This window comes from Capsicum annuum, chromosome 12 (assembly GCF_002878395.1).
Source record: "Capsicum annuum cultivar UCD-10X-F1 chromosome 12, UCD10Xv1.1, whole genome shotgun sequence".
NCBI lineage: Eukaryota > Viridiplantae > Streptophyta > Magnoliopsida > Solanales > Solanaceae > Capsicum > Capsicum annuum.
The window spans coordinates 17,207,165-17,219,185 of NC_061122.1; the positions used below are offsets into that span (position 1 = coordinate 17,207,165).

A 12,021-nucleotide genomic window follows, 5' to 3' on the forward strand; every position below is an offset into this window, starting at 1 on the left:
TCCATTTTGGAATTTAATTAGTCATCGTTTCCCCACATCCATATAATGCATACCATAATTAACTTTTAATATCATTGCTATTGTAGTATATATGTAAAACTGAAATCAAAATACACACCAACACAATTTTGATTTCACATGTATACCTTGAAAAAAAAAAACTTGTTCTTACACTCATTCAGAATTTCAAACTCGTGTTTGGCTCGTTGCTAACATCTGAAAGATAATTAGCCAGAGCACATTTCATTGTTTTGCCTGTAATGTCCATATACTCGAGGAAGATAAATGAACAAGAAGACATTCATTTTTTAGATACATTAGCCAAACAAAGATGCCTTTTATTGAGTTTTTTTTTCGTGTGAGGCCTTTCGTAGATGTATTGATTAATCTGCAAGATTGTTGTACCTTCAGTTTATCGATTGAGGGATGGTTCCAATTAGTGTAATGATGGTAATTGCCAATTAGTGCAATGATGTTAACTAAGTTTTGTTGAACACATTTTCCTAGGATAATTCCACTTTTAATATGTTGAAATCAATTTATATACTCATTTCATACTTAAGTAACATTTTTATTTTAAGTTCTCAATGTATTAAATTGATATCGATGAAGTTTCGCATGTATCACATTTGTATTGAATGAATTTTATGAATGTGACAATCGAGGAGAACAATTATGTTTTATGTTACATAACCTTTTTAGTGTATGAATGGATATTATATGAAAAACTATCAACGTAAATGTTGAAAATATTAATTGATAGTTGTTTGATGTTAAATAATTTTTCGTTGTAATAAAAAAATAATCAGTATTAATCAAGATTGATATTTTTGTTTGCTTTCTGGCAAGATGAAGAACATTATATAAATACTATGTTAAATATCAAAGCTAAACTTTATTCATACCAACAATCTTATACAAAGAGTAATGAGCACCAATATAAATCAAGATTCAATATTCATGTCAAATGTTACTAATTGTAGAATCGAAAAATGTATAATTTGATGTAGTTGATATCAAATTTAATACCATCTGATGCGACTTAGTTCATATCAATTTCATTCAACGATGTAAAATACGAAACAAACGTTAGAGTAGCATAACATTATATAAATACTACATAAATACAAAAAATAAACTTTTTCATACCCACAATCTTATAAAAACAAACAGTAATAATCAAGCACCAAAAAGTTAATTCAAATTATTAACTATATTAGAAAAACAAACAGTAAATAGAAAAAATGATTCAATATCAATTTTATACCAATTTAATACAGAAAAAAAATCAAATATTTGTAAGTTTGTATGTACTGCTATAATCCATGAATACAACTTTGTTACTACCATATCATGTACATGCTTACTAGAAAAAATAAAAAGAAATAAAAATCGGGGTTGATAGACATGATCACTAAGTGAGAAAATAACATATAAATGACCAATTATTCGGCAAAAAGTACTAAGAATTCATTGATATGCATGTTGATATGTGAATTTATCAGAAGAAGCTACTTAAATGGTGTACAAAAATTTGATGAACTAAAAATCTGTATGCTTTTTCTGTAAGATGAAAGCTATCCCAAAAAATATAATCGGAATCATTGGAACACACCGATGTGCATAACTCTGCAACTTCTATTTTTCCTGTCCCACAGTATCTGTTTTCTGCAACTTTGAATCCTGCACGGTCATATAAAGAAAGAAACGGAGATCTTGTCGATATTCAGGAAAAAGACAGTCATATTTGTACCATATTTCTGAGGGCTGTTGATGACATCAAGTGGAAGATTATATATATCATACACCAATCTTGAATTAGGTACTTTGTTTTCTAGAGAACTTAAGTCATCTGCCAACTTGCTGTTGAACAATTGTGCTGCTTGGTTCAAATAATCAACACGTTTCCTTTCTTCTCCTCCTCTCAGTGTTCTTTGTGATGGCATGCATCCGATTGATGGTATGCCAATAAATATTTAAATTCATTTAGAAGGCGTAAAAAAATTAACAAACCTGAAGAATCCCATCTCTCTCCATGACGGATCATGATTGAATGCAAATTAACAGAATTCATATTTTTTATCTAAAGAAATACTTGTTTTTTGCTTTTCTATCAAATTCTAATCAACATAGAATGCGTTTTTTTGTTTGACGGTAGAGAGAAATCGGGTAAAAAGTGACAAGTAGTGTATGTAGATGGAAACTCTTACTGCAAGCACTAAAATAGGAAGATAAATAACGGTTTGAGGGATTTGGGGTGGATAAATATCAGTAATTAAGGTTAACTACTTTTAAGGATAATTTTATTAAATATTAATTTTACTTTTTCAGTAATTGCTTTTCTGTATTTTCAACAAAAGAAAAGAAAATCTTTTTATATATTTTTTTAAGATGAAAGTTGCTATAAACTTGAAAACTTAAAAGTTTTGCTATAAGTTATAATAACTAATCTAATAAGTTTATATAGTTAAGTTTCCCAAAGAAAAAAAGAAACACACGCATTAACACAAAAAAAAAAAATACTTTTTTTAGTAGCTAAATAACAAAAGTTTATCATTGATAACGAGGTTTTATCAAAAGATCACATCGGCTATGGGCATATTTAGTAATAAATTGAAAGCCAATCTTAGTAGCTAATGCATGTTATATAATTTATCAAGATTCAACCGTAGTGAATTTTAATTTGTCATTGTTTAGTCATCTTCATCTAGATCCATTAATTAAATCTGTCTCTCTTATGATGGTTTGGTTTCCAAATCTTTTGTGCTTGATTAAAGTGACTTTAATTTAGTGATTTGTCATTATTGTTTTTTTTTTTTTCAATTTTAAGGATTAATCTTAGTAGCTTAGGTGGTTGGTACTTGCATTTATACAATTGCTAGTAAAAATCTAATTCTGGACCTTGTAATCTCCTTCACCCCCAACTTTTTTTAATTAAAAAAAATTCACTCAATTTTGTACACTAAAACAAACTCGTTTTTCAGGTAATTTTTTTTTTTTTTCATATAGATCAAACTTTATGGGGTGTATGGTATAGACAAAAATATGTTTTTTCATGTTTGGTCACTCAACAAAATTCAGAAAAAAAATTTTAGAAAATATTTTTTTTAAAAAATGAGGATAATGATTTAAGTAGGAAAAAACAAATTCAAAATTAACATTTCACGTTGATTGTCCCTTATCCACTCTCCAACACCCCCATCCCCTATAGCTTTCATCCCTACCATTACACACACCTTACCCTCGACCCTCTACCCCATTGTATTTTACGTACCAAATATAAGAAAAACGCTTTTTCCTAGAAAAATATTTTTCATGGTATAATCAGATTCACCCTTGAAAGTTGTATTTTTTTTATTTTTTTTTTGTCTTTTGGTTGCATTTTTGTTGCGTCACCTTTCTATATCATGATCCTAAACTTGTATGCATCATTCAACATGTGACATAGTGTTCAATAATGTGTACCTGTTTTTTGTATTATATAAGTTAATTTATCTCGAAAAATATGAAGAAGTAGATATTTAAAAATAAAAATAAAAATATATCTTGTGTGTTGTTTATATTAGTGATAGTAATAAAAATACTGTTTAGTACTTATTGGGATGTTACTCTAACTCATAAGAGCAAATTAGGCACGCAGCAAAAGTGAAGTAGATCTTACTAATATAAAACTCTCTCTCTTTTTTCTCAAAAATGATGAATGCTCAAAGTCAATTTTTGGTATGCCATTTACTTCAACTCTAGCAATTCGTTCATTTATTCATTCAAGTTATTACTAATTTTTTAATAGAAACTTTTGCTTGTAAGTTGCATTTAATTTCTAGATTTTGTTGCTTCAAGAATGTTATTACTAAAAATGTATCTTTAATTTTCAGGGGACATACCAACTTCCATGGTTCTACTTGTTAGGTGTGGAGTCTGATTAATATATGATGTACTGTTTATATATTAATGTTCACGCGGTTCAACCTCCGCGTGTGAAGTTGCCGTTCGCCGTGGACTTTACCCACGAGGTGTTACCATGAAATATTTCTCTCTTCATTCTCTCTCCTTAAGAAATCTCTCTCTTTTCTTTATCTCTTTTGCTAGATCTAGTGTGTGTGAAGGTAATCGATCCTAACATTACTTTTGTTACACTCAAATTTTTTTCAAATCTACTTGGTAATTTTAAATCTTTCTACAACTATGATTATTTTATAGAAAGAGAAAAAAGAAAATTAATTTGAGTTGCATTTCATGGAACAAAAATGTATCCAGATTTTCTTGTTATGTCTAGATTTATTTGATTCTCTCACACACACAAAAACGAAAAAAGAAACACACACACACATTAACACACGCAAAAAACTATTTTTCTTTTTTACTACATAAATAACAAAATTTCATCATAGACAATGAGGTTTTATCAAAAGATTATATCGGCTATCATCTATTTAGCAATGAATTGAAAGCCAATTTTAGTAGCTAATTCATGCTTTATTTATATATGTTTTCAAGATTCAACCCAATGAATTTTAATTTGTCATTGTTTAGTCATCTACATCTAGATCCATTAATTAAATTTGTGAGTGTCTTTCTATATAACGTTTTGGTACAAATCTTTTGTGCTTGATAAAGTGACTTTAGTTTCGTGATTTGTCATTTTTTTTTTCAATTTTAGGGATTAATCTTAGTAGCTAATTAGGTGGTTGGTACTTGAACTTACACTATTGCTAGTGGTACTCTGATTATGCACCTTGTAATCTCCTCCACCCCCAACGTAACTCTTTTTATATAAAAAAATTATGTCAATTTTGAACACTAAAACAAACTCGTTTCCCCGGTAAATCTTTTTATTTTTTTTATATAGATTGAACTTTAGCGGGGTGTATGGTATGGACGAAAATATTTTTCAATTTCGTCATGTTTGGTCACCCAACAAAATTCAAAACATTTTTTAGAAAAATAATTTTATAAAAGATTGAGGGTAATGATTTCAGTAGGAAAAAAATAAACTTAGAAGTGACATTTCACACTGATTGTCCCTTATCCACCCTCCAACACCCCACCTCCTATAGCTCTCATACCCACCATCACACACACATTACCCTCCACCCTCTACCCCCATCATGTTTTGCGTACCGGCCAAGCACAAGAAAAAACCTCTTTTTCTAAAAAAATATTTTTCATGGTATCAGGCACATCCTTGCAAGTTGTGTTTTTTTTTTGGTCTTCTGGTTGCATTTTTGTTGTGTCACCTTTCTATATCATGATCCTAAACTTGTATATATAAATTTCTTTGACAGAACAAAGATTGAATTGTCATATAACATCATGAAAAATTCAAATGAGAAAAAGTCACAAGTTATAAATCAATACATAGATGCTAAAGTGAATGTGGGGAACAAAGGATTTTTAGATGCTTCTAAAGTAAGACCCCGTGTAGCACTTGAGAAAGAAGCTGTTGTAGCAAGTGAAATGTTGTTGAGAAATAGGGCTTCTACAAGCTTGGCCAGCCATGGTTTCATTAGCTCAATCCAACCATGTGCTTTGGCTAGCACCAAACCATTACCAACATCAAGTGCAGCTCCATTTACGAATTGTCGTAAGCATGGATTTGCCTCCTACCTTGCACGTAAAGAGAGTGAACTATCTGAGTACTACACTCGTGTAGAAATTCGTTATCCAAGATATGAAGTTATTCACAAGTACGTATGCCAAACCTGATCTTTTTCTGCTTTGATACTATGTTTTAAGCCATTTATATAGCGAGAAAATTTATTAATTAATTATGTTTTGAATAGGTACATGGATTGTGAGTTGGGAGTTTCATGAGCATACGAATCACCGTACTAATATGCTTTTGAGAGCAGAACGGGAAAGTTTCATCCATTTGAACGCCGCCGCATTAAGGGCTAGATGCCTGGTGCACACTGAAGAGAAGTGCAAAAGGTGCATCGAGAAACTCAGGGGTAAAGACGTTTACATGTACTAGTAATTATCAATTTGTGACATACACACACACATACATACTCATCACACACTCGATGATAGGTTTACTTGACTTTGAGCAGAGCATGTCGTCAATGAAAGATTCATATCCTTACATCCACAGACGCACAAGGAAGAAGGGACGGGTCCAGAATGTTATCATTAGCTTTTCTTCGTTGAAGAATTCTATCTTTGTCATGTTAATTAGTGGCTTTCTATCAAGCTATGTAGTAGTTAAGTAGAGTAGCTAGCTGGCTAGCACAAAAAGGTCACTGCAGTCTTTCTGCAGTTGATCAATGTTTATAAGTTGATATGAAATCTTGGTTTCTTAATTATGTTTAGTACTTATTTTGCTTAAATCATTTCAATAAATGCTCCTAGGTAGTTGGTTGACGTGGGTATTGTGCGGAGATAGCAAAGTAATTAAACTTTGGTCAAATTGATCTAAATTCATACGGGAAGAGACGAAATAACAATGTGTTAATATTTCTATATAAAAGATAGAACAAATTCTACCCCTAAATAAAAAAATTTAAACTAAGATAGATCTTCAATTTATAAAAGGTTAAAAAAAATATCTAAATTAGGTAAAATATCATAGCAACCTGGTAAAAATTGACCCCAAAAGAGAATTTCCCCAATTTAATCTTTTTCTTTTCCAATTTCAGCATATACATACATACATACATACATATATATATATATATATAAGTGAACAACTCAAGGGGCATATTGAACATTTGGATTTGGAGATGCATATGCTAGAAATTCCTCATCATTCTCCAATTCAATCATTTCCTCGTTGTTTCTAAGTATCCAAGCCTCAATTCCTCCACTTTTTCCAATTTCCACAAGAATAACTTGTTGCGTATTCAATATAGGAACCAAAACAAAATAGGCTTTCCCCATCCAAAATCGACATCATAAAGTCTAAAATTGCACCAACTTGAGAACTTGCAAGTATATAATATTCTGGAAACAACTTCTCAAATTGTGTTCCCATATATCCACAAGACAATCAAGAATACTATCACCTTCCAAGCCCTTCAAGTTCCCATTTATTCATATTCTCAAATATCTTTCTCACTATTCCTAACAAGTGAGGCAACTCTACTAATTCACTAATTTCTCTAAAACCACTATTTGCTGGAATGATTAAATTTCCAGTAGCCTTAGACAGTTGTGGATCAAGTCTTGACCTCAATTTCCAATAGCGATAATGACGTGAAATCAAGACAAGTTTCCTCCACGCGATTATCTCCACCACGTGCAATCTTAGCCCATGTCACTCATTGATGCACCATCCATGAAACAAGACTCAACCAATAATTGCTTTTCCTCCACAATTAAATCTGGTAACTTGTATAGAAACTGGAGTTTCAAGTGTTTGTACATAATTCATCATGCAACTCCAAATTAGACTACTATTATTTTATGAATAGCTATAGAATACTAAGGTATATTGAAAGAAAAAATATAACAAAATTCTTTTGATTTCATAAATTAATTACTAAATTAACCTTTGCTTTACCTTCTTTTGTATATCTTCTATCCTATTCTGAAGTTTCCGGGGAGGTTTAATTTTACTACTATTAGTCATATCTACTATGATCATGGAGTCAAGTTCTACACCAACTAGTCTAACTCAATACTCCCTCCGTCCTATTTTACCCGTCCCAAATTTCCTAATTTGATGTCCCATTTTACTTGTCCCTTTTTACTTATCAAGACAAGACAAATTTTTTTTCCCCATTATACCCTTAGTGTAATTGATTAGTCCTTGTTATTAGCATTCTTGAAAAATGTTATTTAAGAAGATTACCATTAAAAGTACACCATTAAGAATATAAATGGTGCTTTGGTATTAGCCATCCATCAATATTGGAACGTAACTAATAACAAGACACAATTAAGATGGACAAAATGGTAAAGTTATATCACTAAGCATTGCTTTCTTAATAGCTGTGTCATCCCAATTTGGGACGGAGGGAGTACAATTTTGTTGGAAGCACCACATAATCCCTATCAAAGCAGATGGGCTTCGTTAAAATTGTTCCTATAGAATTTGATAAGTAAATTTAAATAACTATTTTTAGTATAGGGGCTAAGTAAACCAAAATGGAAGGGAGTATGTAGTTTTCAAACTTAATGTTAAGCTACCATATCCATCATGAGATTTTAACGTCTGCTCACTCAATCATAAAAAAACAAATAATTGAAAACCAAAATAAGGAAGGGCAATAGAAGAATGAAAAGAATAAAACTTTGACACTTAATTATTCATGCAACTGGAAACTTTTAACTAGTAAGAGAAAAAACTTTACGTTAATTCTACATCACCTGATTATTCTAAAAAAGACGATATTTGAAGAATCTATTGGCATGCCCATCGATCATTAAACTACGCTATCACCATAATCTCCTAGCTTTAACTCTAATCTTCAAATTCTAAATCTTCATAATCTTCATCACCATTATTGAATGTACTAATTGCTTCATATTTATTAACCTCCGGCAATTGATTGTCGTCGTTGTTGGTAATTATTTGATCATTATCAGGAATACTTGCTAATACAGAATCAATTAATTCATCAACTTCTTCCTCCATCTAACCCCTTTATTCTTTTTTTCACCTCTTTGATTTTGCAGATGACGTATATATCCTTGTCTTTGCTACTTTTCTTGTACTCATGATCCGGCAATAAATATTCTTTCATGAGCAACTTAGCATCTTTTTCTATATCATTTACATACTTTAAACTACTCTTATATCCAATTGTGATATTCTTTTTTGATCCATCTCTAATTGGATCACTTCTTTGGCTTTGCTTTTTGGTTGAATTCTTCAATCTCTTCAAGCGCGAAAGAAAGTAGCGTGTTTTCTCCGCCGAACCCACCATAATCTCCCATGGCTCCGAGTCTTCAAATAGATCTGCTACATTAATAAAATCTCTAGGTGGAAAAATTCCGTGGAGCACAAAATTGTTGAGATACTTCATCAACTCTTCATCGATGGGGTGGAATCGAAAACCTTGCTTTGATTTGCATGAAGGCATTCTATATATATTTGTTTTGTTGCGTATATGTAAAAAAAAAAAAAAGATAATAGAATTTGGTTGAAGCTAATGTTCGATGTGAAGAGGTTTATATAATGGGTTAACAAAGCATAATCCATCTAGTTTTGAGATAATACATGATTAGGCACTACAAAAGAAAAACGGCTAAATTGTGGCAGATTATTTATGGGGATTATAAGAAACACCCACTACACATTTATTTTGTAGCGCTTATGTTAACTCCCGCAAAATAATTATTTTTAGGGCGGTTTAACTCTGGAGGTTGTAAAAGCCCCCACTAAACTTTCAATTTGTGGCGTGTGTTTCAACCTCCCCAAAGTTCTTCTTGTTATGACGATTTCGTTGTGTAGGGTTTCGCACTACAAAAAATCTGAATGATCCTAATGATTTATTTTGGGTGTAGTGACGATTTATAATCATCATAATGAGCATAAAATGGAGGTTTTCAACGTTGTCACAAATCCGTCTACTATTAATATTATTTTGACGGTTTTAAGAGAACCGTCATAAAATGCTTGCATACTTAATTAACAGTGATTTTTATAATTTGTATTGTGGCAGTTTCAAACAGTCATAAAATAAATATTTTATATGATCTATTATAATTGCATAATATTTTGATAATTTCACCCTACACAATTAATTATTCTATAATACCAATTTTCAAGAATAATTCAATTTTTTGAAAATTTTTATTATTAAAATAAATATATTTCATAATAACGTATTCGGTATATATTATTATATTACAAAAAAAAATATTGGGAGAAAAGTTGGTGGTTGATGGTGTTTAAGAGAAATTCGTTACTTTGAATAACATTTTGCCCTTAATAAATTACTCACGGTAATGACTCTCTGCCCATGTAATGTCGCATACTATACTCAAAAGTTTGTGTGACCGACATCACGTGTCCGCAATAAATATTGAGCGAGCCACAAGTCATAACTCACTACTAAGCGTATTGAACTATATCGAGTACAAACATCCCAAACACTATTGCAACCAACTAATCACAATATGCATTTATGATCATTATCAAAACATACATATCGACTTCACTCTAAATATACCTTTATCCCAAAACATCCATTTCATTCGCCTCTCAACCCCAATTCTACCATCTCCATAGATTACCAATTGTAATCTCTGCTCAGAGTGACAACGACATTTGATGGGTTCGGACCATTAGACGAGAAGGCACTAGTGGAGTATATAAAAGCTACTTTAATTTTTTGATTTCAATTTTTATATCAAATAAACTGACTGTCCAATAACTCGATAACGAATTGATGAATAATCATTAAGCCAGAACGAATCAAAATGATATAATATTGGGTCGTTAGGGGTTCAACACATATAAGAATCGATAATAGATAAGTTAAATCGTTTACACAAAATGAATCGAATCTCAACTCAACTAATTGGAAAAAAAAAAGCACCAAATTTTTTTTCTCTATTTTGATTTGCATCTGAGACATCATGGTTCTCAACCCAATACAACAACCATTTTTCTTATTTTCCTATTGAAGTGGATGGCAACGAAGATAAATATGGGTTGAGTGATGACAGAGGCATAAATAAGAGTTCACTTTGCAAATAAACATGATAACTAATCGTAGATTATAAACAATGACATAATAGGATACAAATATAAAAGAGACATCAAAAGTTATCAAATAAATTATTTCAATTTTTAAAATGTGCTTCTATTAAATTAAAATTAAAACTTAATAAAAAAAAAAGAGGAAAACATAAGAAAACATAGATGTTGTTTTTCCCTCCTTTTATGTATTGTTTTTCCCTCTAAATTTCCACCTCCCCCTCCATCTTCCCACCATCCCCTATTTTCCCATTTTCTTGGTGAAAAACTTCCCCAAAAGTTTCACAAAGCCTTGTCCCTAATTGTAGTAGTAATGTCTTTACAACAAATTGGTCATGTGTATTTTTCGCAATTTTTATTTTTGACATTGTTTCGTTTCGATTTTTCTTGTATCACTGCTGTTACATTAATAACTAATGGTTTAAAGAGACTCTACAATGAAAAGTTGAAGCCACTGGAACTTACTTACCGCTTGATTTTGCATCTTCGACTCTGGTGAGTGGATGAAGAAGCATATCGCTTATGTCTTAATAGTAGTACTTTCAACAACCTTATAGATGTTAAACTTGTGTTTGTGAATGCTTCTTTTTGTTTGTTGTCACAGACGGAGAGCGATTTTGATGCCAAGCCTACGGTCATGCTTTTGGGTCAATACTCGACAGGAAAAATTACTTTTATCAAACACTTGCTAAAGTGCAATTATCCAGGTTAGTACTGACCAATTTCTGTATATTTATTAAATACCTGTCATTTGTTACTAATGTTGATTCTTTTGTTTGTTCTTTTCTTATCTCTTTTGGTTGAAATAGGAGCACACATCAGACCAGAGCCAACAACCAATTGATTTATTGTGGTTACAGTTAGTACCGTCCAATTTCTCTACCTTTGTTCCATATGCTTTATGTCTTTGGTTAAAGATATATAGATCCTATTCTAATTGTAGTAATCACAGTAGTAGTAGTAGTAAAACTAATAGTTCTTTGCAGTCATTTGCTTCTAATAAGGTTTTCTCGGCAATACATCAGCGACACAATTTGATTGTACATTGTTTAAGGTAGTGGTTTTGCAGTTTTAGTGTCTTATGGTGATTTTTTGCTTTGTCTGGTCCAGATGAAAGAAGCATTCCTGGCAACACTATTGTTGTTTAGGCTAACTTTTTTATCACTGATTTGACAAAGTTTGGTGGAGCATTTTTATCAAAATTTGAGAGTTCCCGGTTGCTACATTCTGTGAGTCAATGTCTAGCAATTCCTTTTACATTATCATTCTATGCATCGTAATTCAATAATTAGTCTAATTATTTTTATTACTTCATAGTTCCTTGACCATATTTCATTTGTGGACACTCCTGAAGTTTTATCGGGAGAGAAGCA

General features: G+C 31.3%; 2 protein-coding genes across 3 annotated transcripts; one reads left to right on the top strand and one right to left on the bottom strand.

The window, feature by feature from the left end:
* The first annotated feature begins 5,289 nt into the window (after window positions 1–5,289).
* Window positions 5,290–6,136, top strand: LOC107850136. 2 transcript variants are annotated; one of them, XR_001668477.2, is made up of 3 exons: window positions 5,290–5,687; window positions 5,784–5,951; window positions 6,054–6,129. XR_001668477.2 is itself a non-coding variant. In XM_047400801.1 (2 exons), the coding sequence occupies exons 1-2, from the start codon at window positions 5,314–5,316 to the stop codon at window positions 5,812–5,814; spliced, it is 405 nt and encodes a 134-aa protein (XP_047256757.1). In that variant the 5' UTR covers window positions 5,290–5,313; the 3' UTR covers window positions 5,815–6,136. The 2 variants fall into 2 exon arrangements, 1 of the variants encoding a protein (XP_047256757.1); XM_047400801.1 differs by having other exon boundaries at window positions 5,784–6,136.
* A 2,425-nt stretch (window positions 6,137–8,561) lies between these two features.
* LOC107849425 (NAC domain-containing protein 78-like) lies at window positions 8,562–9,026 on the bottom strand. Its single transcript, XM_016694005.2, has one exon. It carries the CDS (start codon window positions 9,024–9,026, stop codon window positions 8,562–8,564), a length of 465 nt encoding a protein of 154 aa, XP_016549491.1.
* Window positions 9,027–12,021: the final 2,995 nt, after the last annotated feature.